The 27775-nt window shown below is 50.0% G+C and overlaps 4 protein-coding genes across 4 annotated transcripts; 2 read left to right on the forward strand and 2 right to left on the reverse strand.

Annotated features, from left to right (window-relative positions):
- Nucleotides 1-5589: 5589 nt before the first annotated feature.
- On the forward strand, nt 5590-7512 carry CLPS (colipase). Its single transcript, XM_058554508.1, is given in 3 exon segments — nt 5590-5673; nt 6786-6908; nt 7381-7512. Coding segments are annotated over 3 exon segments (339 nt in total).
- A 4391-nt stretch (nt 7513-11903) lies between these two features.
- On the reverse strand, nt 11904-17638 carry CLPSL1 (colipase like 1). The gene is made up of 3 exons (XM_058554506.1): nt 17543-17638; nt 13027-13149; nt 11904-12258 (listed from the first exon to the last, which is right to left on the reverse strand). Exons 1-3 carry the CDS (start codon nt 17636-17638, stop codon nt 12115-12117), a joined length of 363 nt encoding a protein of 120 aa, XP_058410489.1. The 3' UTR covers nt 11904-12114.
- LOC131413727 (translation machinery-associated protein 7-like) lies at nt 14291-14827 on the forward strand. Its single transcript, XM_058554507.1, has one exon. It carries the CDS (start codon nt 14291-14293, stop codon nt 14612-14614), a length of 324 nt encoding a protein of 107 aa, XP_058410490.1. The 3' UTR covers nt 14615-14827.
- A 6252-nt stretch (nt 17639-23890) lies between the features above and the next one.
- CLPSL2 (colipase like 2) lies at nt 23891-26289 on the reverse strand. Its single transcript, XM_058553970.1, has 3 exons — nt 26212-26289; nt 25388-25504; nt 23891-23986 (listed from the first exon to the last, which is right to left on the reverse strand). Exons 1-3 carry the CDS (start codon nt 26287-26289, stop codon nt 23891-23893), a joined length of 291 nt encoding a protein of 96 aa, XP_058409953.1.
- Between the last annotated feature and the right edge of the window lie 1486 nt (nt 26290-27775).

The following is a 27775-nucleotide window of genomic DNA, read 5'->3' on the forward strand; positions in this document are numbered from 1 at the left end:
TATTTGTCCCAGAAAAATGAAACCTTGTGTTCACACAAAAACCTGTACACGATTATGTGTAGCAGCTTTATTCAAATTGCCCAAAACTTTTCATAAATAACCCACATGTCCTTGAACTGGGGAATGGATAAAACACATTGTGATTCCATCCATACAATGGAAGACGACTCAGCAACATAAAGTAACAGACTAACAAAACGTGCATGAATCTCAAATTCTAAGCAAAAGAAGCCAGACCAAAAAAAAAGTGCATACTGTGTGATTTCATCTATATTACATCACGGAAAAGGCAAAACTATAGGGAAATAAAACAGATTTGTGGTTGCCAGCATCTGGTGGTGGGGTTGATTACAGAGGGGCAGTACGAGGGAATTTTTTAGGAGGACGGAAGTGTTCTGTACCTTGGGTGCAGTGGTGGTTACATGATGTATGCATTTGTCAAAACTCATAGAACTGAACACTACAAAAGGTGAATTTTACTGCGTCAATTACCCTTTAATTTTTTAAAAGGGGAATTACTAATGTTGGTAGGGTGCCAAATCCTGACTATCCAGGAGAGAGAGGGTGCTGACGGTGCTGACACACAGAGCGGACAGAAGGAGTAAGTGTGGAACTCAGGAAGTGCCTGGGCTGCCTCCCAGTACTGCCAGGTCCAGTGTAGAAATTAATAGAAGGATGAAAAAAATTAATGGAAGACGTCAGTAACCCAACACAGGGGCAGGCCCGTCAAGGGCCCAGGTATCTCAGGAGTAGAAGGTCTGGGTCACTGCACAGCATAAAAAACCCTAATCAGCAGACATGCTGGCTGAGAATAAAAGGGACATGGGATGGGGGACAGAGGATGCAAGTCGTAAGTACCACCTAGAGCCAGGTGGCGTCTGCAGAAAGGAGGACTCGAGTGTCTGCCCAGATTTTCTTCCTTACTGTGCATGTATATATTTATATATCTTACTCTCTTTTTTTTCTTCTTTGATGGTGGCTGACTTTACAATTTAGCTGCTAAACTGCAGAATATTGAGATGTGATCACGACCAAAGTAAAAAGAAAGGTGCCATCACACAGACATCCTGGACTTAGCATGGGGGCAGTGACTGATGAGACACTGGGCCATCTCCCTTGTGTTGCGATGTGTTTGAAGGGAACACTGGCAAGGAGTTGGGATTAAAAATATGGAGCAAAAGAGTTCAGGCAGATGTTGATCAGCTGAAGGGAGGACCATACTAAGAGAACAGAGCACAAATTTCAGCAGGACCAGAAGGATAAGGTGGGACAAGGGACATCTTCACAGCAGCCATTGAAGGTCCAGAAGATCATAAAGCCCCCCCCCGACACACACTTCCTTGAAGCCACTTAAGCTTCACTCCACCCTGAATCCAATCTTGGCCAGGAGACTGGGGTGGTGAGAGAAACCCTAAAGGCTGAGTATTGAATTACAAAGAGACTGGCAACCTGAAAGTCACTATGTGTCTCATTTCCTACCCTCACCTAAACAAGATGGATACCGGATAGCCAGAGAACATTTAAAAGCTACCATTACTGCACACCCCAACTGTAATCCGAGCCTACTTCTGGGGGAAGGAAGGTTATCTGTGGGCTAGGCAACCATGCGTGGAATGGAGGGCATATCTATTGTTCTTGTTTGCCCAGAATCCTTCCCTTTTCTTTGGTAAAAAAAAAAACCTTCTATTTGGAGAAGTGCCCCTCCCATTCCATGAGGCCCAGGTGGGGCTGCCCACCTCAGGGATCTGCCCAGTGCAGACCATGGGGAGGGGGTTGGAGGACACAAGCGAAGTCAACCTGAGTGCCTTGATGGTGAATTGAATCTTGAGTGGATTCCATGTCTGGTCCCTGCTCTGACTCCAGGACTGTCACACATCTGACCTTGATGCAGAGCTGTGAGTCCCTTCTCAGAACTGCGATGTCTGTGTTCGTGGCTTAAGCAAAGGGGATGTGTTATAGGAATACAGGGGAGTTCAGGCCTCACAGGGGCAGGAACGCAGCCAACCATGGGAAGGCCGTGTATGTGTGTGTGTGTGTGTGTGCGCGCGCGCGCGCGCGCGTGTGTGTGTGTGTGTGTGTAGCCAGACCCTGGAAATTCATCAGGAAGTCAGGGCATGGCTGCCGCTGCTTCTTCCTGAATGGCTCATCCCTCTTCCTCCTGTCTGCAGACCAGCTTTCTCTCTTTCTTCATCAGCACGTCAATAAACCGCCTTCCTGGGTTTCTTGAGTTCCATGTCTTGGGTCAGCTTGAAGGTGAGCTGTTGGGCACAAGTCTACACCCCAGGAGAGGGGCTTGGGTCAGATGGCCATCCCTTGTCCAGTCCGTTGTGGTGGGGAGCAAAGATGGGCTCATTCAGTAACATGGCCGCCAGAGGCCTGCCCTTGTGGGTCTGGGGCAGATCTTGGAGGATGTAGACTGCGAGACACCCAAGAAGAGTCTGCCACATTTCTAGATGTACAGCCACTGTGCTCCAGCCCACTAACCAGGAGGCAAGACACCACCCCAACTGCCACCATCCCAGGTGGGACTTGACCAGGGAGAGTTTTACTCCTTTCTTTGTTTTTTTTTTTTTTGGTAAGAAAGATTGGCCCTGAGCTAACATCTGTTACCAGTCTTCCTCTGTTTTGTACGTGGGACGCTGCCACAGCGTGGCTTGATGAGCGGTGTATAGGTCCGCGCCCAGGATCCGAATCAGCAAACCCCAGGCTGCTGAAGTGGAGCGCGCAAACTTTAACCACTATGCCACCGGGCCAGCCCCTCCTTTCATTTTTTTTAAATTGAGGTGCAGTCTCTACATTACACACAATACAATATTCAAATCTTAAGCACAATGCAAGATGGATTTTTACATATGTGTTATGGACACCCCAGATTTAGAATAATTTCAGCGCTCCAGGAGGCTCCCTCCTGCCCGCTCCCAGGGGTAAACCCTGCAGACTTTTATCACCATAGGTTATTTTTGCCTCTTCTTGAACTTCACTTAAATGGAATCACACGGTCTGTATTCTTTTGTCGACGGCTTTTCCCACTCAATATTGTGTCTGAGAGCTTAGCCCCTATGATTGCAGGTGGGAACCAGAACTTGGTTCTTTCTTGAGGGCGGAAAACCCAAAGCAAAACACTCTTTAGATTGGGGAAGGGGTGGTTAAACCTTAAGTTTTGGTACAAAAAGTTTCTCATTCTTGCTTACATTTTGGAAGCACACACATCGTCAAAGCTCCCTTTGGAAGCACACACATCGTCAAAGCTCCCTTTGCTACACTCTTCGTTTGTAATGAAAGAAACTCCATTCTTTCTCCTCTGGGAAGATGGCAGTGACCAGGTGGAGACAGGACGGGTGCATTTTTCACGGCTCCATTCACAGATAGAAATAGCTCCTGCAGTTCCTTCCCCAGCCTCCTAATCTTGACTTGTGAGACGGGAACCGTAATTACCCTCCCTGCGGCTCAGCTCACAGGAAGTTTTGGGGTTTTGGGGGGCGGTGCAGAGAAGAGGAGGCCAGAATGAGCTCATGGGGAAAAGTGACTTTGAACACTGAGTTCCATAAAAATCAGAGAGTGTTCCTTTAATCAATGGTATTTCTGTGTCTCTGGAATTGGGTGGGTTTCTCTCATTTTGAGGGTCTCCTGGCTGGTTCTGAAGCCAGGTACCTGAGGGTTACCAGAGATATTAAACCAATTTGCCATTTTTCCTGTTTAACTTCAGGAGTGACTCAGGGGTCTCGAGGATTTGTGAGCTTGTTTTGCAGGAGAAAGAGAATGCCTTGGGGAGGTTGCGGATCACTGGATGGGATGGCCGATGGCCGGCCCTCAGCAGCCGTTGATGCCCAGAAGTCAGGCTGCCCAGGGGCTTATCGGGAGTGACCCCTTTGTTTCCCCAGAGCTCCTCCTGCCAAGCCCCTTAGCTCCATAAACCCCCTGCTTTCTGCTCTTGGGAGGCAGATTTGAGTGAACCCAGGCTCCTGCCTACTCGTTTTGGCCAATTTGAATAAATCTTTCTCCATCTCCAAGCACCGATGTCTCAGTGTTTGGCTTGCTGTGCATCGGGCACATCAACTCGAGATTAAGAGGTCTGGCATCAGTTCCTCCAGCTGCTCTCCTATATTCCACCCACCAGTGGTGTAACGGGGAGGGGAGGGGTGGTATTACACGGCCTGAGTGCCTATGACATGCCAGGCACTTCCACGGGGTTCCACATGCATTGTCTTATTCAATCCTGACCTTATGAAGAAGGAACCATCATCCTCCTTCGGTAGATGAGGAAACTGAGGCTCAGGGAGCTTACATGTTTAAATTACTTGTCCAAGGTCAGGTAGCTAGTTAGTGCTGAGTTTTGAAGCCAAGTCTATGTAGATCAAAGCTGTGCTTGAGGCTATCCAACCTGGGGCCTCCACAGTGGAGCCGTCTTCCTCTTGCTAGGGTGGGGATGGGTCGCTGGCTGCAGTGAACAGTCCGTCAGGGAAAGCTGCTCTGGTCCCACACCTGAGCACACTCAGGCAGCTGCGCCGTTCCCAGCCACCAGCTCCCAGGCCACCTGAGGCTCACGAGACCTCCTCACTCTCAGCCAGAACTAGCAACTGCTCACGCTCACACGTGGCCTTGGGTAGGGGGGCAGAGTGAGTGGAAGCCTTAAATGAAGGGGCTTTAAATGAATCTCTTGAATGCTGGGATTGCAGATATTAAATGAAGTGGAAAGGAAACGGGAGAGAATTGCTTGAGAAGGAAATCTCCTAAGGGCCCCTGAACTCACTCCCGGAGGCAGCCCCCTGGTAAGAGGGAGGGAGGGAGGTATGCCCAGTGAGAACACACATCCCCAGGCCAGGGGTCACAGAGCTGGTCAACCTCAAGGACCTGGGCTTGCCCTGACATCCCCAAGGGGACCTGGAAGGTTGAGGAGAGGGGAGGCTGGGACCCCTCCTCACCGAGTCTGACACTGCCACATACATGGCTTTGGGTGGAGCCAAAGGCAGGCCCTGGACTGGGGTGAGGCATGAGAGGTGCCTAGGATGCAGAATCTAAGGAGACGCTCACCTCAGTGCCTCGCTTGCCTCACCCTTGTTCCAGCCCTGCCGAGGAGCCCAGGGCTCTAGAGGTGAACAACAGCTGCTAACACTTACATACTGCTCATGTGTGCCAAGTCCTGTTCCAGGCTGTATATCTCTCTCTTAATATATATAACATGTATATAACATATATTCATTCACTTAACCCTCACAACTCTTGAAATTATCCTCAGTTGACTGATAAGGAGACTAAGGGTCAGAATAGATAACTTGCCCAGCTAATAACTTGTACAGGTGAAAGTGTTCCAGAGTCCAGCTGCCAATCATGATGCAATATCACCCCCCACCCCCACCCATGCAAAAGTACCAGGTGCTGCCCAGTGACCTTATCAGGACTCCCCTCTCCCCCCATGCCCGCCGCCAGCAGACTGGCCACAGCTGGGCCTCTGCTCACGGCAGGCCCTGGGGATGGGGAAGGTGAGTCACATGTGGACAGGGCCCCTTTTATAGCCCCACCACCCAGCTGGCTCTGTCTTATGCCACCTGACCAGCCAGCTGCTACCTACACCTGCTGTGCCCATTCATCATGGAGAAAGTCCTTGTCCTTCTGCTGGTCACCCTTGCAGTGGCCTACGCAGTTCCCGACCCCCGGGGAACCATTATCAACTTGGTAAGAGGGTCTTCAGGGGAGGAGTTTTCGAACCCCCAGGTGGGGATTTTTTAAGTTTGGCTCTTGACTTCTGATGTCCCCTCCTGGGGCTGCTCAGGGGCTGGGTGGTGAGGCATCTCTTCCTTCACTGCCCATGTCCTGGCCTGCACCTCTTCCCCAGGAGCCCCAGAAGAGACTGGTCAGCATGGAGCATGCTCAGAGCAGTGGTTCAACCTGCTGCGGAACTTGATAAAAATCCAGAGCCCTGGAAACTGTGGCTCAGAAGGTCCAGTAGTTTAAAAAGCTTCCTCAGGGATTCTGGCTTCTGACCTAGAGTGGCACGCTTACTGTGTGCCAGACACAGTCCTAAATGCCTCAGGAATAGTTCCTTATTTAGTCCTCATAATAACCACATGAGGTACTATTATTATCAACCCCGTTTTCTGATGGAAAGCTGACCTAGGGAAAGGGTAAGCAACCTGCCTGAGGTCACACAGCTAGAAAGTGTTGAGCAGGGATTGGAGCCCAGGCCAGCAGGCTCCAGAGCCATGCTCTCACCACTGCCCCACATTGCCTCTCCCCCAAGGGCAGAACGAGGAAAGCCCTTCAGGGCCACCCACCGAGTCCATGGGTTCTTAGCTCAGGGCCATGCATGGGCTTGGAGGGTCCAGGATACCCCTGAGATTATAGGTAGAAGTCTGTGGGGGAAGGGAGGAGTTTTCCAGGGAGATGTCCTCAACTTTCACAGGCTCCTCAAAGGAATGGGGGACCCAGAGAGGTTTGGAGACCCTGTTTGGGGGCAACATGTGCACATTCCAGATGGGAACACTGAGGCATAGGGTGGGGCAGTGACTTGCCCAGGGCCACCCAGAGAGTTGGCAGTACAGCCAGCACTAGATCCTGGGTGTCCTGCCCCCAGCCTAGGGCTGCTTCTCTGGTACCACCCTGCCCGCTTCTCACGTGGGAGGGGGGTAGGGATGGGCAGAGAGGCCACCAGACCCAGGGGTTGGATTCCTTCACACACACTCCTACCAGGGGAGGCACTGTCAGTGGCAGTGGGTAGTGGGGTGGGGGTCTGGGTGGAAAAGGGACCACGGGGAGGGGCTCCTAGGCTGACTGACTGCCCCTGGCAGGAGGCAGGCGAGCTCTGCTTGAACAGCGCCCAGTGCAAGAGTGAATGCTGCCAGCGGACAAGTGGAACGAGCCTGGCCCGCTGTGCAGCCAGGGCCAGCGAGAACAGCGAGTGCTCTGCCTGGGTGGGTACCAGAGGAGTTGGTGTGATGGGGGCAGGGGAGGGAGGGATAGCTCAGAGGAGGAGCGCCCTTAAGGCTTGGGGATGGGATCAGGGAGGAGGGTCAGCCTGGACATTGAATGTTGAGGAGATAAAGAGAGGGGAGTCAACAGGTTTCAGAGCACTTTCCCATCCCATCATCTCTCTTGACCCTCACAACTGACCAGCGAGATGGGTGGGCAGCGATTTGTTACCCCCTTTTCATGATGGGTAAACAAAGGCTCTCCAGAGTGATCAAGTTAGTAAGAGTGAGTGAGTCATGGAGTGGAGCCCAGAACCTGGTCCTCCAGGCCCACAGCACCCCCTGAGGAGGCAGTCAGGAGAAGCACCATCTGAAAAGACAGACTGGCTGTTGGTTCTCCGCGTGAGGCAGGGATAAGCGATGCCCAAAGCGGCCCCCCACAGCCTGTGACTCCACTGGCTCCATGCCTCTGCAGTCGCTCTATGGGGTTTACTACAAGTGTCCCTGCGAGCGGGGCCTGACCTGTGAGGGGGACAGCACCATCGTGGGCTCCATCACCAATACCAACTTTGGTACCTGCCTCGATGTTTGACGCTCCAAGGAGTGAAAGCATCCATCCAGCCCTGCATCTAGCCCAGCACGCTGAAGGACGCTCCTCCTCCACCTCCTCTCCCTGGCTGGCCACCCCCTGGACCAGCACCTGCATCTTCTGATTGGGTTCTTGGCAATTAAAGCCCCTCCTGCAAACCTTCCCCAGGCTCCTGGATGTTCTTGCTGAGTAAGCGTCTTCCTTGATGTGACGTCAAGTCTTTGTCCCATCAGGGCAGGCGTCGGACAGGTCAGAGAGGGAAGGATGGGTCTGGGACCAGGCAGGACGAAGCTGGACAGACTGGAGACCAGGTTGTGCAGCAGGTCCCGAGAGGCTGGGGACCTCTCCATTCCAGAGAGCAATCACACCTCTCTGGGATGCCCTTCTTGCCCCTCAAGCTCTCAAATGGACAGACAGGCTCTCACACACGTGCACACACCCACACACCCATCTCTGGTGTTATAACGGCCCATATTCTTTGACCTGCATCAAAACTCACCAGTCCTCTGTCCTGGGCTCTCACCTCTTTTCTGAGTCCAACTCTCAGAAGTGACAGCTAGCTGGCACAACTCATGTGTTAAAGGGTCAGACCACTAATAATCACTGGGGGCTTACTCTGTGCTAGAAAATCCTCACAATAATCCAGGGAAGGAGAATTTATTGTCTCCACTTTACAGATAAAAGAAACTAAGGTTAAGTAACTTGCCCAATGTCACATAATTAGAAAAAGTCGGCACTAAACCCATCTAACTGCACCCCGCTACCCTTTTCATGATTCCCTGTTCTTTCCCAATTGTTCATACTAAGATGGGTAGAATTGTAGAGAATCTAGTTTTGGCTTAATATAAAAATTTTATAACCCTTGGAACTATCAAGGGGTTCCCTTAGGCAGTCCTGAGGTCCCCATCACTAAGATGTTCAAGTGGAGGTTCACTGACCCCTCAGTGGGAATGCCAGAGTGGAGATTCACATGAAGAATGAGAGAGAGTGAACTGAATGAACCTGAGATGCTCTCCCAGCCCCGGGATTCTATAGTTCTGGGATCAATGAATCCTTAGAATAACCATGAGGTTTATGAGTTAGGACTGGATTCAGCTATAACAAAAAAACCAAGTAATTATGGGTTAAATAAATAGGGGCATATATTTCTCATGAATAAAGAAGTCTAGAGACAGGAAGTGCTAGCATGTGCTTGGGTGCTGGTGGATCTGCAGTTCTCTTGACCTTCTGCTCTTGGTTGGCAAATGCCTTCATAGCAGCTCCTAACACTGTATCCTATCACTATATTCCAAGTTAGGAAGCACGGAGTAGAGGGTGAGCAGGATAGGGGCGAGAGGCAGAGTGTTTCTCCCAGCATACCTTCTTAACCTGCCCTAAAGCCTCCAGGCTGACTTCTCCATGTCCTCATGGCTACAACTAGGCCACCTGACCACTTCTAGCTGCAAGGGAGGCTGGGAAAGCAAGCTTGGGCAAAAGGAATGAGATGGCCATGACTGGCTCAGACTCATTATGACCCCTCTCCCAGGGCTGGGCACATTACTACCCAAACAACACCGGGGTTCAGTTAGCAAGGAAGAGGGGCAATGGCTGCCACACCTGAGTTAGCGCTCAACGAGAGGGGCTTTCAACAACCTAACCCAGTAGGGGTCTCAGCCCCTGAGGCAGCTGTGGGTCCAATTCCTTGGTGCCCAGATTCAGCCCTGTGGAGATCTGCATTCATTCACTTCTTCACATATCTACTGAATGACCACAGTGCCCAGCACTGTGTTACAGACTGTGGGGGATGCAAGGAAAATGCCCCTAGTTTCCAGGACGGAGCAGGGAGTTGGGCTCTGCAGAAGCAAGTGGCCAAGACCCCACCTGCCTGTTCCCCTATATTAAATCCCTTCTATTTGAAATACCTCCAGTGGTTCCTTTACTACCCTGAACCTAACTCATACAAGGCTGCTGGAAAAAAGTGAGCCTTTTGTTGTTGTTGTTCAAAAGCACCTTCTTCTCACCAAGCCTTGAGCCCACACGAGCCACTATTTTCTAATTCACATAAAGATGTCCTATAGGCTGTGACCTTGCCATTGACACTTTCCACTTTAATGTCCTACTCCCAGGAGCTCCCCATCTTGCTGTAACTTTTTTTCTAGATATGCTAGATAGTCAGCTATAAAAGCAGGGGTATTTGCAGCCTGGAGCCCATAAAAAATTCCTAATGCTGGACCCTGTAGACCTACACTGTCTAATATGGTAGCCATTAGCCAGCCACATGTGACTTTTGACCACTTTACATGTGGCTCATCTGAACTGAGACAAGTGTAAAATTCAAACAGGATTTTGAAGACCTATTACCAAAAAAAAGAATGTAAAATCTCTCAATTTTCACATGTTGAAATGATCACATTTTTGATTGGGTTATAAATAAAATGCATTATCAAAATTGATACCACCTGTTTCTTTTTACTTTTTTAATACGGCTATTAGAAAATTTAAAATTACATATGTAGCTCACATTGTATTTCCACTGGATGGCGCTGCTGTAAATGCTCGATTTCTGCTGTTTTTCAGCAATAGAAAATTGACTCTTTTCAGCATAGCAGAGGCATAGTCTTACACATCAAAGTACTTTCTCCCCACAAATTTCTCTAGATTCTGGCAGCAGTGGCCTCTACCAATGACCACTTTTCCCACTGGGGCAGCAGAATATCCGTGGCTTGGAAAGGGGTCCAGAGTACACCACTGTGGCATCAAAATTATTTTGAGCTGAAGGCATTGGAGAATATGCTTTTTTCTTAACTCCCTTATCTGCCTAAAATCAGAGCCTCCCAAAAGAACTCAGTTGTCATAAACTCCCTTTCTGGGAGTTTCTTGAAGCCAGGGAAGATTGACTTTTATCACTGGAGGGGAGTCCGCTCCACACCTAAACAGACATTGTCACAAAACTATCATATTTTCCATCTACTCTCCTAAGGGCCCATTTATCTTTCCTAAAACTCATTTGTTTTCCTGTAAATGACCTTTCTCCCTGTCCCCATCTCCAATTAAGATGGTATTTAAGCCCCAAATTTTAACTGCCTCATTGAGTCACATTTTTCTGTGAACTCCCTCATGTACTTATGTGAATAATAATCTGTCTTTTCTCTTGCTAATCTGTCTTTTGTCAGTTTAATTTGCAGACCCCCAAATAGAACCTAAGAGGGTAGAGGAAAAGTTTTTCTTCCCCAACACTTGAAACCAGTTTAATCAGATCAGCAACATATCTTTTTTCCCCTACCCTTTCTAACTTCTAATATATTGAGTCTGCCTGGAGGCTGGGCTTCCAGCCTCAACCTCTCCTTCCAAGGTTGTTTCATAGACTTTCTCCAAATTGGGGGAGCTTCTGTAACACTATGGACTGTAAGACTCTGTATCTGTCTGATGTGCATGTCACACTATGTATCTGCCTGATGTACATGTAACACTCTGTATCTGTCTGTCTGCCACATTTCATACAGGATAGCATATTCTACCAAGGTAGAGTTCACAGTTTTGCTATGACTTACAGGGGGGTGCTCGAAGTACAACCACAGCTTATACCTCAACTCCCGAGCTCTTGCACCATAAGCCTGACATCCTGGAGGGCACACTTGGCTCGGGTCTGCGGGTTTACTTAATTAGAAGTGTAGCTGAGGATGGAACCTTAGGGCCAAAATCTGAAATAGTTTTCTCCCACATGTAACCTGACTATAACAGGGCCACCTTGAGGCCTGCCTCTGCTGAGAATGCACTGCACACGAGCCAGCGAGCTAGGATCCGGCTCTAAGAGCCTCACAACACACAGTACCATTTCCTAAAACTCCTCCTGACTTGTCCTTGCCCTATCCCCACATGGCACAGAAGGTGCTCCCATCTTTCTTTTCCTCAGTCTTTTCTTGGCTCTCCTTTCTTTAGCAACCCTTCCTTCTCTTCCTGTCTTCCAGAAGAGTCAGATTCATCACTTTCAGGCTGTGTGACCTTGAGCTAGTTGCTCAATCCCTCTGTTTTCCCACATGTAAAATAGGGGTGATAACACTACTGACCCTTCAGAGGATTAAATGAGATCGCGTGTGTAAGGCACTGAGCATTGCCCCTGGCATCTAGGAAGCACTCAACAAACACTGGCGATTCTTCATACATGTTTGTTTTGTACACTTTCTTTCACATTTCCGAAATTTAAGGTCAGGGGAACCGAGAGTTCAGGTGTAAACTGAGCTTTTGAAGGTGGATTATGGAGTGGGCTGAAGCCAGAAAGGGGTTGGGGGGGAGGGGAGTGCAAGTCTCCTGTGGGGGACTTTCATTCGTACCCCAAAAAGGGAAAGACTCCAAGCCCAAGAATATCCCTTCCTGCTTCCTCCCTCATCTCCTCACTGCCCCCCAGCCAGCGCCCCCAGCAGCCTGTCCAGTGCCCGTCCCAGCCCGGCAGGCCCACCCAGCCCCCAGCTCCACGGGCAGCAAACATTGAGAGCTCTTTATTTCCACGATGGTGCATCATCCCCCGCTCCTTGCCCCTCCCCTGCTGGTGGAGACTGGGGGGCCAGGGGCAGGAACATACAGTTCTGGGTAGAGACGGGAGTTGGGGGAGGAGCGGAGGGAGGAGTCAAGGAAGAGGCAACATTAAAAGAAACTTTTCTTAGCTGGCTTCTTTTTTTCAGTTTTCTTACACCGGCCGTAGATAATTCTAAACGATTTCTCATTCTTCGGAAATACACAAGTCAGGTCCGGCAGGCAGGGACACTCGTTATATAGGCCGAGGAACGTCTGGGAAAGGCGGGACTTTGACCTTGACCTTGGGAGCGGCTCTGCCCTCACCCGAGGGGCAGCCCCCACTCTCACCCCAGCCCAGCTCTGGGGCCCATCTGCTTGCACACAGCAGAGGAGCCTGAGCATAAAGGACTCCCTCGCTCAGCTGCTCAGAGTCTGTGCCTCTGGTTGCCTCCTCCAGGCTGGCCCCAGTGTTGCTCAGTGCCCTCCTAGCTCCATCCGTGGCATTAACCCATAGGCCTGTCCTACGTCGATGAACACCGACAGGGGCCCCCATCCCTTCTCCTTAAATCCTTTCATGGGCAAGTCACCTCCCCTCTCCTGCACACCTAGCTCAGAGGCTGCCTCAGCCCACCTCCGGCCAGGAACACCTGGGGCCACAGCAGACTTCCTGGGGCTTGGGGGAGGGTGGTCTGAGGTAGAGGTAGAAGCAAGGTTAGCGCCAGGCCTTCTAGCTGTGCCCATTTACAGTGCTACTTTCGGGGTTTGTAGACGTGAGCCCTGGAGAACCAGAACCCATTTTAGACAGAGAAGCGTCGCCACGCCCCACTCCCCCGCTCCAGGATTCCAAGTCCCGCGGTGGGGACCCACCTTGGGTCTGGCCACAGGCTCCCCCAGGCGGCTTGGAGGTGCATTCCCGGCAGAGAACTCCCGGCTCCGGGTCGTTTCGGCCCACCTCCCCCCGCTCCTTCCCTGGGCTCTAGGTCCACTCTGGCTCCCCAGCCCCCGTCTCCGTGGGTCCCTCCCCCCTCAACTGTCACTCACCTGCGTGTGACACGCGCTGCCCTCCGACCCCTTGAGGGCGCAGTACGACTCGCAGTTCTTGGGCTCCCGGCGGCAGCATCTGCTCTTGCACTTCTTGCTCTGGATGCAGATCTCCCCGGTGCCCTGTTGGGAGACGGCCCCGCCCGGCTCCACCGCGGCCCCCGCCCCCCGGCTTCCCCTGCTGGCCCCTCCCCCACCTGCGGCCCCACCCCCCCACGCCCGCCAGGCTGGGCGCCGGGGGACGTGTGTGCGGATGGGGCGGGGGAATGAGGGCGCCCGCAGGCCCTGACTTGGTGCCAAGAGGGGACTAAACAGTTTTTAAAGGTTTGCCCTTCGTGTCCCCAAAATAGGGTACTTCTCCTCTCGCACACACCAGGGTTATCCAGACCTTCCTGTCTTTGCTCACTCAGTTCCTTCCGCTGCACGACCTTCTGTCCTGCGAACTCCTCCTTACCCTTTCCTTGTCACCTACAGCCTCCACCCCCCCCCACACACACAGACACACTCACATCAGTGACCCCTAGTGCTGGGGCTTACGACATGGCGGTATCACCGCTACCCATCATCTCTCTGTGGGGCGAGTTCAATAGTCATTCAACAAGCAAATACTGAGCACCTACTGTATCCGGGCACCGATCCAGGCACCGTTCCAGGCCCTGGGGATACAGCTGGGAACAAAACACACAGAAATGCCTGCCCTTCTGGAGCTGACAGTCGAGAACAGCCATCCAATAGAATCTTCTGCGATGATGACAATGTGCTTTTTCTACATGGTCCAATTCCGGAGTCACTAGCCACAGGTGGCTATTGAGTACCTGACACGTGGCTAGTGGGACTGAGGAGCTGAATTTTAAATTTTGCTTAATTTTAATTAATTTTAATTTAAGTAACTGCATGTGAGTAGTGACCACAGTGTTAGACAAGTGTGGTCCAACACTTATCTAGGGGAGCTCTAGGAGAGAAGACTCAGAATAAATAAATACATGAAATAGATAGGGTGTCATCCACAAAATGTTGAGCAAAAGAGGCCAGATTTAAAAACAAACAAACGTATTGTGTAATTCCATCAGATGAAGTTCCAAAACAGGGAAAACTAATCTACGATGATAGAGGTCAGGAGAGCGTTACTTTGGGGCTATTGACTGGCGGCAAGCATGAGGGAGATTTCTGGAGTGCTCGAAATGCGATGTGTCTTGATCTGGCTGGCGGGTAGGAGGTGTTTGCATAAGTTTAAAATCTACTGGGGGAAGGGGCAGCAGGCGCCATGTCTGGCCGAGAGGGTGGCCAGAAGTGCCTGAAGCAGCCCAAGACGCGGGCCAGGGAGATGGACGAGGAAGATAAGGCATTCACGCAGAAACGGAAAGAGAAGCAGAAGAAACTGGAGGAGCTAAAGGCGAAGGCTGCGAGGAAGGGCCCCCTGGTCACAGGTGGAGTTAAGGAATCTGGGAACAAGTCAACTGTTCCTTGTGCCGGGGCAGTGGTGACCCTGAATTCCATTCCTGTGAAAACTTCTGGATTGCCTGCTGTAACATCTGTTGCCACCGATAGTGAGAATGAAGTGTCATCTTGGAGCCTGTTGTACATTTAACAATAAACTTTTGTTAAAAAAAAAATCATGCAGTAGCTCATCTTCTCTTTAGTTCTTCTCACTCAGCCATTTCTACCTCAGCTGTAAGGTCACAGTAAACCTAGCCCAGAATCCAGCCAAAGTGTGTTCTTCAGTCTTCATTTTACCCCGAATTCTGTACCACCTGGAATTAAACCAACTCGTTTGGGAAAAAAATAATAATAAAAAAGTAAAATCCACTGATTTTAATGTAAAATGAAGATTTGGGCATTTTACTGTACGTAATTTTTACCTAACATATATGTGTTAGGTATTATTAATTAATGATTATTATTTATATTACATATGTATCATCATATCTATTATATATGATTTAATGCTGTAAAGAAAATAAAGCAGGAAAGCAGGACTAGATTGACAATAGCCTCTTCCTGCTCTCCCTGATTCTACCCTTGCCAGGAACCCACCCCCATCCCCACCCCCACCTTCCCACTCTCCAGCCCCTCCTGTTCCGGCCCCTCCTCCTCCTCCCTCCCCCCTCCTCCTCCTTCCCCCCTCCTCCCTCCCCTCCTCCTCCCGCCCCTTCTCCTCCTTCCTCCCCCCTCCTCCCATCAATTCTTTCCAGAACTGGTAGAGGAATCTTTTTTAAAAGGTAAATCCCATCATGTCATTCCCCTGCTTCAAAGCCTCCTAGTTGGTGGGTTATCTAAAAGGAAATAACCCACCAACTGGGAGAAAATATTTGCAAATCATATATCCAACAAGGGGTTGATTTCCAAAATATATAAAGAACTCATACAACTCAACCACAAAAACGTGACCAATCTAATCAAAAAATGGGCAGAGGATATGAACAGATATTTTTCCAAAGAAGATATACAGATGGCCAACAGGCACAGGAAAAGATGTTCAACATCACTAACTATTAGGGAAATGTAAATCAAAACTGCAGTGAGATATCACCTCACGCCTGTCAGAATGGCTATTATGGAAAAGACAAGAAACAATAAGTGTTGAAGAGGATGTGGAGAAAAGGGAACCCTCATACACTGCTGGTGGGAATGCAAACTGGTGCAGCCACTATGGAAAACAGTACGGAGATTTCTCAAAAAATTAAAAATAGAAATACCATATGATGCCACTATCCCACTACTGGGTATTTATCCAAAGAACATGAAATCAACATTTCAAAGAGACTTATGCACTCCTATGTTCACTGCAGCATTATTCACAATAGCCAAGACGTGGAAGCAACCCAAGTACTCATCAACAGATGAATGGAAAAACAAGATGTGGTATATATACACACAACGGAATACTACTCAGCCATAAAAAAAGACAAAATTGTGCCATTTGCGACAACATGGATGGACCCTGAGGGTATTATGTTCAGCGAAATAAGTCAGATGGAGAAAGACAAACACTGTATGATTTCACTTCTAAGTGGAAGATAAACACATAGATAAGGAGAACAGGTTAGTGGTTACCAGAGAGGAAGGGGGCAGGGGGAGGGTGAAAGGGGTAAAGGGACATATATGTATGGTGACAGATGGAAACTAGACTATTGGTGGTGAACACGATGCAGCCTATACAGAAGCTGAAATAGAATAATGTACACGTGAAGTTTATGCAATGTTATAAACCAACGTGACCTCAATAAAATAGTTTTTTTAAAAAAGCCTCCAAGGACTTCCCAGGACATTTAAATATGGTAACTCTTTGTGGGACCTGCAGGGCTTACTCCAGAGTGGCCTGCCTATCACTAGATCTTTTGCTGCACCCCCCACCCCACCCCCCACACACACAGCCTGCAGCCACCACTGGGGCTCTGAATGCAGCAGAGTCGCCTGGCCCCGGGCGTTTGTGCTTGCTGATCCCTCTGCCAGAACACCCTGCCCTGTGAGCTCTGCCTGGCCACCTCCCTCTCCTGCCCCAGGCTGAGGCCCTCTCGGACACCCAGCTAGAACTATCCCCATTGCCTGGTTTTGCTGTGTTCACAACAATTAGGACTCTGAAATTATCTTCTTGATTTGTATTTTTTTTAAAAATTTTCTGTCTCCCCCTGCTAGAACCTCAGCTCCAAGAGGGCAGAGATTTTTCACCATCTTGTTCGCTGCTGTATTTCTTAGCCCCTGGGACTAGTTTTCACAAGCAGAAGATGCCGAATGCAGAACTGAATAAATGAGGATATAGTAACATTCTGTCCTTCTAGCTCTCTGACCTCATCTCCTGTTAGTTCCACTCTCCCTCGCTCCTCTTTGCTTTCCCTTGAATACAGCAGGCAAGGTCCCACCTCTAGACCTTTGCCCTGGCTGTTGCCTCCACCTGGAATGCTCTTTCCCCAGAGATCTGCCTGCCTGGCTCCCTTTGGGAGAGACCTCACTCCCTTAGATCTTTGCTTACATTTCACTTTGTTAGTAAGGTCTTCCCTAAGCACTCTGTTTATAATTGCTACCTCTCCTTGCACCACCTCTCCTGAAGCCCCTTCCTCATTTTCTTTGTCCCCAGGTGTTCATCACCTGGGATATATTAATATTTCACTTATTTGCCTCCTACAGTAGAATGTCAGCTCTACAAGGGCAAGGATTTTTGTATCTTGCTCACAGCCCTATCCCTAGCACCTGGAAAAATAGTTTACATATAGTAGGTACTCAATAAAATTTGTTGAATGAATGAATGTCTTGTCTCCCTTACTAAAAAGCATGGTGGGAGAGGGCTGTGTCATAATCACCTCATGGTGGCAGCACCTGGCACTGCCCCAGCACAGCTCCCAAGACTAGGATGAGTTTTCTTTTTCCCCCCAGACATCCTCTGCCCAACACTTCCCGCTGCCCCCAACTTCTGGCTTTCACCGGCATAGGCCTCTGTACCCACTGCCCCACCCTCCCTAAACAGTACAGGTCCTGCGATGATGGCAGAAGAGGTGACTATACCCTCTAGGTTCCTTACCAACTCTTTGGTTCCTCCCTGGTAAAATGAGCCCCCGGTGAGGAGGAAGAGAAAAGAGAGGAGGAAGAGGAGGACCAGGAGCAGCAGCTGCCGCATCGTGGCCCGGAGGTGGTGGCGTTTCTTCTAAGGCCCAGCTAAATACCCCGCCTCTGCCATGTGACTGCCGTGTGACTGAGGCCGGGAGGGGAGGTAATGAGGCGTGAATGCCCAGTCCTTGGGTTGACCAGAGAGGCTGGTGTGCAGGCTCCCAGACCACAGGGACAGAGGAACAAGCAATGGGGGTAAAGTGGAAGTTTTCCAAGAACCACCGCTGCATCCTGGAGCACTTGCTGTGCTCATCTCAGCAGAATAGTCTGGTCTGTGCGCTTGGGCTCTGGAAGCAGCAAGATCTAGAATCAAACCCCAGCTCTGCTGCCTACTGGCTGTGTGATCTTGGGCAGACTTCTTAACTTCTTTGAGCCTCGGTTTCCCCATCTGCAAAATGGGGGATAATAACAGTAACAGTAATAACAGTACATCTCAGGGACGATGCAATGCTTATATTAAATAAGCAGGCGTTGTGCTTCACAGAGTAGGCCAATAAATGGAAGCTGTCATCATCATGTTTAGAATTAGAAGGAGACAGCCTTAAAGGGATTTCAAGATTCTCCCATCCAATCCAATTGTATATTATTGTCAATAAACAGCATTAGGAATATTTTCTTTCTCAAATGAGGTGACTAAGGCCCAGAGAAGTTGTCAAACTTCCCCAAAGTCACAGAGCTATCAAGTAACAGAAGATGAGACTCTAGTTTTCGTCTTTCCACTCCGCTCCCCCAGAGGCCTTCGATTGGAATTTCAGTAACTGCCTCTGTTGAGAAGATCCAGTGGGCCTGGATGGATTTCTGCAGGCTTTTGGGCAAGCACAAGAATGACAAGCCCAGGACACACAAACCGTGAGTGGGGTGTGGTGGCAGATAATCAGAACAAAGTGACAGAGTCTTGGGAGTGGGAACGAGTAGTAATGCAGAGGGCGGAGAAGCAAGAGACGTTTTTATAAACGTTAGTCAGGCAGGAGAGGTAGTGCTGTGGAAACAAACTACCCAGGATTCGTAGAGGCTTAACACAACAAAAGTGGATTTCTCGCTCTGGCAAAGTCCGCTGTGGGCCAGGAGACTCTCCAGGGCGGTGGTCCTCCACGATGACTTAGTTTTCTGGGCACCTCCCATCCCGTAGTTCCTCATGTCACCACTTGGCCATGGCAGGGAAAGAGAACTGGAGAACTCACGGGTGTTCTTGATGCCTCATGGAGGGTGAAATCAACCTTCACCCAAAATTGGTCTGGATGTTAAGACTGGTGATGCCACATATACCAAGATGATATGAAAAGGTTTATTACTCGAATAATGGAACTTTCCAGGGACAGCAGGACAGGTGCAAGGAGGTGTGAGGGACCAGGGGGAAGGGGCGCGTGGCTTTGACTTTGACTGTGGCTAGGAGATGGGCCAGGCTGAGGGTTCCCTCGTGCAGGCTGGGGTTTGTGTGGTTTGCACTTCCCACCAGCGCCAAGGGAGGGAGAACGTGCTTTTCTTATCGGCTTGCCTAGAGGTGGGGCAAAGGGGAGTGGGGGCTTGAAAGCCATCATGGGAGTCTTCCTTTTTACTACGTCACACTTGCGCTTCTCTGCTTTGGCCCAGAAGTTACATCTGTCACTTCACTGGCTAGAAATAGTCACACAGCCCATGCTACCTGCAAGAAGGCAGTCCTTCTGGTGCGGAGGAAGAAGAAAAGGAAATGGGACTTGGTGAGTTCATAGCGTTGTCTCTGCCTTGTATTACAAAGAAGGAAGGAAAGCTAAAGGGGTAGAGACCTCACCTTAGAAATAAGGCTTCCGAGAGAGGGGCTGGGAGTCCGTGTTTGGGCAGAGATAGCGCTGATCAGGATGGGAGAAGAAAGGTTTGGGTAAATTAAGGTGGCCTTAAGCTTTTGCCTTCTCAGCATCAAGATCATTCCTTTAAAACCTCCAAGCGAGGAACATTTGAACATACAAATGCAGAAAAACAATGCCTCTGAATCTGCAAATTAACTCCCATAATGCAACAAACAAACGAGAACAGGTATTTATTACTACAGCAAGAAAGGGAGAGTCTGAAAAGCTTCTCATCTTCAAGAGAAAGAGAATGTCAGAACTTACTGGTTGTGAGTGGCAGAAACCCAACCTTATATGGTTAAGGAAAAAAGTGAATTTACTGAGTTATGTAACTTAAAAGTCCAAGGGTAGAGCTATCTGGCTTAAAGCACAGCTTGTTTCAGGGGCTAAAAGGAAGACACTAGAAGCTGGCTCCACTCTCCTCTGTGTTGGCTTCACTCTGAGTCCACATAGTGATAAGATGGCTGCCAATAACCACGAATCAACATTTTCCTATGTTCAAGTCCAGTGGAAAAGTATTTCATCTTGTTAACTCTTGTACAAATCCTAGGCTTCACTCTGATTGGACAAACTGGGTCATGCGTCCATCTAGAAACCGGTCCCTAGAGCCAGGGCATCAGAACGAGACTCATGGCCACCCACTGAACCAATCTCTGTGTCTATAGGATTCAGTGTTCTGATGTGGATGGAGCCCCCTCAACCTCATGGACTGAGAATGGAAGGGGGTGGTTTCCTTAAAGGAAATTCAGGGTTACCGAAAAAAAAAGGAGTAATGGATTTTTGGCAGGGAAAATCAGTAAATGTTCCTTAGATATGGCAAATGGGAATTTATATGGGACCACCCATTACACCTATATTAAAACAATGTGAAATGTCATTGGCACAACTTTTATTATTTAGAGTATTCAGTCTTTATTGGTTTTAAATTTTGTCAAAGTAAAAGTATTTGTAAGACCTTTCATAAGTCACTACCAACCTCAGTTCTCTTTCCAAAGCAATTGTTTTTGAGTGAATTCTACCCGTTTAAGGCGGGGTTAGTGTTCTAGAATCAGATTTGCCTCCACTTGGAAAGTTTCTTTCTCTACCGGTCAATGACCAGTCAGGAAGACAGAAACTATTCTAGGTATTTGAAACAGAGAGGACTTAATATAAGGAAACGGTCACACAGGTGATGGAGAAGCTGAGGAACCAAACAGGATGTCGAGGCTGCCAGGAGATTAGCGATAGCAGGAAGACACCAGTGCCCGTGCGGCTGGAGAAACAATGTGATGAGGCCGTGTGGAGTCCTGGGGACTGCAGGGGAGGGGCTGTCCTAAAGGAAACAAGAGGACTGCTGGTGACATCACCTGAAGCAGGGGTGGGGGAGGTGGGCAATCGCTGCTTCTCCTGCCCTCTGACCTTCAGCCAGTCCTAGAAGCCAGAGGACAGAGGAGCCTGGGAAATATAGCTCCCAGGATAAAGAGCAGAGCAGGAGGAGAGCAGACAAATGATTGGCACACTTTCCTCCCAAATCCACCAGCCAGGAAGAGTCAGTGTGCTTCTGTCTCCTCCCCACTCTGGCCTCCTCCAACGTCTCAAGTCTGTTTTCAGGGTGCTTTACTTGCGGGGGAACTTGGAGGGGGGAGTCACATCTGCCACAAAGCTTATTATTAAGGCTGGGGTAGCATGATTTCAGTGTTTGGGGTGGGGAGACACATCACTCTGTGAGAGGGAGCTCATAATTTTCCTTTGTTATTTTATCTTCAATCTTCCTGAAAATTTTGCCATGTTCACCTCCTGAAGAAAAGAAAGCCATGACTTGGTGGCGGATATGGATACAGATAGCTGCTCTCCTGAGGACTGTCGACAATTCTGCCACGTTTCCAACAGCAACTCAACTGGGCTTGACCACAAGGCTTGCTGGGAAGTTGAGGGTCACGTGCTCCCCTTCCACCACCACTTCCCGAGGCTATGGTTAAGCCAGCGAGCACACAGCCCAGTAGAGCTGTAGCTCAAGAAAGAGCTGCCTAACAGTACACCATTAGCTCTAGGTCCTGGGATCCAAGCTCCCCTTGCTTACTAAAATAATAATAAAGGGTTTTGTGGCAGCAAGTTGTTCCCACTATACCTTCTCCTTCTGTCCTTCCATAATAGAACCCCCAAGCTTTAGCTGGATGCCCAGATGAAAACTACATCTCCCAGTCTCCCTTGCAGCTAGCTGCAGCCACATGACTAAGTTTCACCCAATGGGCTGTAAGTGAAAATAATTCATGCTGCCTCGTGATCATGCCCTTTTAGGAAGGGTGAGCATTTGCTGTCCCTCTACTCTCTTTCTTCAACTGGAATGTGGACCCAGCAGATATGGTGATGAGCCATCTTCGACTATATGGTGGATAGAAACATACCAGGGCAGAGCTTCTGGACCAGTGTGTCTGGAGATGTTGATCCCCTCTGCCCTCAGGAGAGCCTCTTGAGGGCCCCAAAGCCCTCTACTGTCCGCCCAAGGTGCTATACCAATATCATGTTTCTATGTGTGCTGCGTGGTAAAAAATTAAAAAAAAAAAAAAAAGGAGTCAGAGCAGCAGGTGCTTGAGCAGGAAGGTGGAAGGAGGTGGGGGCATGAATGACCTCACCCGGCAGAGCCTCCTCCAACTACCAGATGAGAGAGAAACCATCCACCTTGCTTGAGGAGGTTTCCTGCCTCATTAGAGTAGATTTTTGTTCCTGCAGCTATAAACGTGTATCCTAAATGGATGGTTTGGATTTGAAAATGATCTTAATGTCTACCCATAGGGAAATAGGTAAGCAAAATATGGTCCACATGTATAATAAAAATTAGGCAGCCATTAATGTTTTTAAAAATACTTTGGTGACATGGGGGAAATGATCAAGATATAATAATGTAGGAGAAAAAGCAAGTCCTGATTTCTGTGTGAGGCACAGGATCCCTGAGCTACACTGTGATTATGTCTAATGAAGCATGGTGAGTGGGTCCAGGGCAGGGTGGCCCCCAGGGCAGACTGAACTTGGGGTTCCAGTCTGACCCAGGAGAGAGAGTCCAGACGTCAGAGCTGAGGCCAGGCATCTTCATCAGGATCTGGCCAGGAAAGGGGGTGGAGTTGAGTCCTGACCATGTTGGTGCCCTCTCTGCTGTGGAGACACCAGGGAAAACCGGCACCCACCCCCATAAGAATATTCCCAGGGAGGCTGACTCCACCCCTGCACCCCTGCACATAACCCAAGCTAAGTCAGTCAACAAATTGCACCACGGCTATTGGTTCAGGGGTGAGCATGCAGACTAAGCCAATCCAATCAGAATCAATCTTAGCATGTTTGCTGAGAATTCTGGGACAGCAATGTTTCCTTTCTCTGGAAGGCATGATATGCATGTGTGAGGTGGATTAGTGGTTAAAAGTCTGCCCTCTGGAGCAAGACAGCCTGGGTTCAAACCCAGCCCCACCCCATATTCTGAATCCTTGAGAAGGGTACTTTGAGCCTCAACACCCTATTTGTAAAATAGGGATAATTATAGTACCTACTATAACTTAGTTGTGATAATAAGATGAGTTAATACAGATAAGAAAGCACTTTGCACAGTGTCTGGAACATAATAAGCGCTCAAGAAATCTTAGCTGTTATTATTAGGTGACAGCCGGAACTTTTGCAGCTGCTGGGAAGGAATTCAGCTGTGGAGCTGCTGGATTCAGCCAGACCTGAGGCCTGCCTGCCTCTGGACTTCCAATTCTGACCACCAATGAATTCCCTCATCATCTAGACCACTTTGGGTTGTTTTTTTGGATATTTGCAGCAAAGAGTGCTCACTGATACTCCCATGGTATGACCTCTGAGCCTCAGTTTCTTTATCTGTAAAACAGAACTGATAATATCTGAGAGAGTGGAGACATCAATTCAGCAGGTCCCTTTCCCACCGCAGACATGAATATTTTTGCATTTATACTTCACACATATTCTCATAAACACTCTCTCAATGACCTCCACCCTTTTGCTCCCCTCGCAAATCATTCAGACGCCTCCTCTCGGTCCCTCCTACCACACACCCATCCATGGGTACCCCAACATACACTCTCTAGGCACATTCCTCAACCCTGTCCCTCCATCCCAACACAGCCTTCCATCCCAAGACTTGGCCCTTCCTGGACCCAGCCCGCTCTCACCCACACTCCCCTGGCCCGGTTCCCTTCCTGCAGTTCTACCCTGAGGTCATCAGGCCTCCAGACAGGGTCAAACCTCATGGGAAGCTCTTTCCTGCCTCTAGTCTCCCCTTTCACCTGCCCCCAGACTGGAACAATCTCTTCCAGGAAGCACAGACAGAGGCCAGAGCCAGGAAGTGATTTTAATGTCTCAGGAGCTGGATTTTGAGCAAGATGGGGATGCCCAAGGCCTCTGGCCCCAAGGGAGGGAGGGAGGGAGGGCTGGCAGTGACCAGCCTGCATCCTCCTCTAAATCAACTGGCACCGGCGGGGACAGAACACGTCCTTGGAGATGCAAGTCAAGCCCCAGTGGCAGGGGCATATGATGTTGGTGGCTCCCTTGGTCTGCGGGGAATGGTTGTGAGAGTTGGGTGTCACCAGGTGCAGGGAAGAAGGGGGCTTACACTTGTTGGGGAGCAGGCGCAAGAGCACGAGTGATAGCAGACCTGGGGTCTGTCAGCTCTACAGCTTATAACCTCGTGACCTTGGCAAGTTAATGAGCTTCTTGGTCTCTTTTCCTCCTCTGTCACATGGGGACAATACTAGCAACCCACCTCAAAGGGTTCTTGTGAGGATTAAATGAAACAAAGCAGATCATTGCCCGTAAAGAAAAGACCCTCTGAGGCCGGCCCCGTGGTGTAGTGGTTAAGTGCGAGCGCTCCGCTGCTGGCGGCCTGGGTTCGGATCCCGGGCGCGCACCGATGCACCACTTGTCAGGCCATGCTGAGGCCGCGTCCCACATAAAGTGGAGGAAGATGGGCACATATGTTAGCCCAGGGCCAGTCTTCCTCAGCAAAAAGAGGAGGATTGGCATGGATGTTAGCTCAGGGCTGATCATCCTCACAAAAAAAAAAAAAAAGAAAAGACTCTCTGGCCACTGCAGCTGTGGAGTCAGGCCCCGGTCAGGGCCTGGCTGGTTCCTTAGGGCATTGGCAGCTCCCCAGACAGGGACATGGAGGCCTAGCCTGTCCTCCCTAGAAAGGTCTGGGCCCAGGGCCAGATGAGAGAAGACAGGCAGGAACAAGACGGACTGTGCATTCTGCTCCCTGTTTTTCCACCCACTAATAATGACCACGCTCGACTGCGCACTATCCCTGCCAGGACCGTGTACTCCCCCCAACAAACTGGTGGGGTAGGTACTTTAGCTCATTTTACAGGTGGGGAAACTAAGGCTCAGAAAGCAGAAGTGAACCGTCTGAGGTCACAAAGAGAGGGGGTGGAAAAGCCAGGATTTAAACTCAGGTCCCACTAAAGCTGTGGTCCTCCCACTGCAGTGCCATGCCCCTCCCAGGAAATTAGGTCGCTGTGGCAGGAAGATCTTTTCCCACCCACCTTGCCTCAGTGATGTTGGGGTAGAGATATTCACTAATTTAACAAACATTTGTAGGGCACCTACTATGTGGAGGCACTAAGTTGGGGGTAGAGGGTTCAAAGATGACAATGCTGGAATCCTGCCCTTGACGAGCTCCAACCAGAGCTCTGGCAGAGGCAGAGAGAAAGCATGGCAAACCGGGGAGGTACATGCTCTGCTGAGGGTATAGCCAAGGGGGTGGGAGCTCCAAGGAGAGAAGGCTTCTCAGAGGAGATGGCTGGAGTTGTATTGCAGGACGAGTAGGAGTTTGGCAGGTGGAGAAGGGGGAAGGGGACTCCAGGCAGAGAGCGAAGAACCAGGTGCTGCCATGTGGGTTTTTTTAACCTTCCCCACTCTACCTGCCAGAAGGGGCTGCCGCCCAGCCAGAGCCTCACCTGGGGCAAGCATGTCATGGCTCTTCTGGCCTTGGGGGCACAGAAGGTGCCCCCGTGGTCCAAGTCCATGAGGCAGCAGTCGCTGAAGCACTCAGAGTGGTGGGAGCACCCATCCCCGTTCATCTGTGGGAACAACCCTTGAGTCACCAGCTCTCTGGCTGTGTGAGAGGGAGGGGTGGGTTCCCGGCATTGCCGAGGTCTCAGGGGTCTAGGAAGAGAAGCCATAAGATGGTCACCCCCAGGTCCCACCCCCACTGCACACCCTCCCCACCCTGCAGCAGCACTCAGAGGAGCAGGCTGAGGAAGGGTCGGGGTTTAGTACTTTCCCCTCTGCCTCTCCTTTTCTGGGGCCCCCTCACTTCTGTGGGCCTCAGATAGTGACCTGTGCTGGGGGAGCAAATACTCCCAGATCACACTTTAGTGGGGAGGTGGGCAGAAAGAGGGGGAGAGAAAGATGGGGAAGGGAAGAAAGAGTTACGGTGCCTGGAAGAGGAGAAGTGGGGGGAGACACTGGAGCAGGAAGGTGAGGCGTGGCCGGGGGGCCAGGACAGAGACAGCCCGGAGTGGGGGGGGCGAGGGAGGGGACGGCTGGTCATAAGGTCACCTCCAGAGCCACGGGGAGGCGAAGCAGGGCCTTGAAGTCCATTTGGGAGCACATCAAGCGTTCAGCCTGGGAACAAATCCCCACTTTGCGGTGGTTCCCACCCTCATCCCCCACTTCTTCCTGGAAACCCAAGCGGCGCTTTCTGGCTAGCCCATGATGCCTCGGCCACCACTCTCTGCTATAGTGGAAGGTTCAAAAGGCTCTCCTGGCTCACCTTCATTAACCTCTTATTAAACTTCGGGAACGCGCCCCAGCAGAGCAGCAGGACCCCTGCGAGCAGCGCGAAGGCTGTGGCCATGGGCTTGAATGGCAGAGGTCCGGTGGGGCTCCCTAGGGGCCGCGGGTCTAAACCCCCTTCCCTGCCACGTGACCCGGCGCCCCGGGGGCCCGCCCTCTGCTGGGGGTGGACAGCGAGGAGGTTAATGGTCACAGGCTGCCCAAGAGCAGAGGCAGAAACCGAGCAGAAACTGGGCAGAAGCCCTTTCTGGCGCTGGAGGAGGCTCCCAGGCCCAGGAAGGGATGGAGTAAGGCGCTGCCGTGAGACCCTGATTCAAGCCTTGGACAGATAGATTTTAGGGGCCCTAGGGGCCTCCATATGTAATACTTCCAAATAAAAACAGAAAACTGTAAAATAAAACTTTATTTTAAAAAGTTATACAAAACTTATATGCTGAAATGAAAATAGCTTCCTTCTTGATATTCTAACTCTCTCTCTGCCCTTGCTGCACCAAATTGCCTCCCCACTCTCCCTTATCTTTTGTATAAGCCGACCTGCGGCTCTGGTGCCTCTCCTACCCTCTCCAGACCCAGTCTGGTCATCTGTAAGAATCAGGGGATAAAGACAGGGTGGCCTCTAAAACCTAGACCTCTTCCAGTCCTCGACAGTCAATTAATTCTCTAAGAATTTGTCTGTGGATTGTATGGAAGTTAAGGTGTGGGGCAAAACGGAGTCGGGGAGAGAGGAAGACTCAGAAGGAAGAGGAGAGTGAAGAGAGAGCTGCATGCAGCCATCAGTGGAACTTGGGGAGCAGGCCTTGCTCACCATTTCCCTCTGGGTGAAACTCCCACCTCGCCCCACCCTTGCCTGCTTCTGCTTTTTAAAATTTGCTTTTAAGAAAAGATCTGAGGAGTCTTAAAAATTTGCTTTTAAGAAAAGATCTGTCTTGATGGGGGTGCTACAGACTGAATTGTGGCCCCCCATCCATATGTTGAAGCCCTACCCCCAGTGTGATAATATTTGGAGATGGGGCCTTTGGGAGGTAACTGGGTTTAGATGAGGTCACAGGGGTCCCCTCATATGGGATTAGTGCCCTCATAAGAGGAGACAGCAGAGAGCGTGCTGTCTCTTTCTCTATGCCATGTGAGGACACAGTGGGAAGGCAGCCATCTGCAAGCCAGAAAGAGAACCCTCATCAGAACTCAACCTCGCTGACACCCTGATCTTGGACTTCTAGCTTCCAGAACTGTGAGAAATATATTTCTGTTATTTAAGCCACCCAGTCTACAGTATTTTGTTATGGCAGCCAAGCTGACGAATATAGGGGGCTTAGGTCTTTTCTCTAAGAATAATAACAGCCCCTACTGTACTCAGAGGGTTTTGTATCTATTATCTCAGTTAGCCCTCCCTGTATCAGGGTAATTAACAGTAGCTGTCACAACAGAGAACTGAAATTTCAGTGGCTTGTCACACTAATGCTTTATTTATCACTCGTGTAAAAGTCTGATATGGGGCAGGAGAACTTCCCTTCCATCTTGTATGGCATCTTTCATGCCATCTGGAAGAC

Source organism: Diceros bicornis, chromosome 14 (genome assembly GCF_020826845.1).
Source record: "Diceros bicornis minor isolate mBicDic1 chromosome 14, mDicBic1.mat.cur, whole genome shotgun sequence".
Taxonomy (NCBI): Eukaryota; Metazoa; Chordata; class Mammalia; order Perissodactyla; family Rhinocerotidae; genus Diceros; species Diceros bicornis.

Bases quoted from the DNA above. Each gene is read 5' to 3' on its own strand.
- CLPSL1 (XM_058554506.1), bottom strand. From the start codon at position 17,638: ATGCGGCAGCTGCTGCTCCTGGTCCTCCTCTTCCTCCTCTCTTTTCTC. The intron at 13,150-17,542 runs GTAAGGAACCTA...GTCTCCCAACAG, and splicing joins AGGGAGGAACCAAAGAGTTG to GGCACCGGGGAGATCTGCAT. The intron at 12,259-13,026 runs GTGAGTGACAGT...CGCCTTTCCCAG, and splicing joins GCAGCGCGTGTCACACGCAG to ACGTTCCTCGGCCTATATAA.
- LOC131413727 (XM_058554507.1), top strand. From the start codon at position 14,291: ATGTCTGGCCGAGAGGGTGGCCAGAAGTGCCTGAAGCAGCCCAAGACG.
- CLPSL2 (XM_058553970.1), bottom strand. From the start codon at position 26,289: ATGGCCACAGCCTTCGCGCTGCTCGCAGGGGTCCTGCTGCTCTGCTGG. The intron at 25,505-26,211 runs ATGAAGGTGAGC...CCACAGATGAAC, and splicing joins CGAAGTTTAATAAGAGGTTA to GGGGATGGGTGCTCCCACCA. The intron at 23,987-25,387 runs GTGAGGCTCTGG...CATTCCCCGCAG, and splicing joins CCATGACATGCTTGCCCCAG to ACCAAGGGAGCCACCAACAT.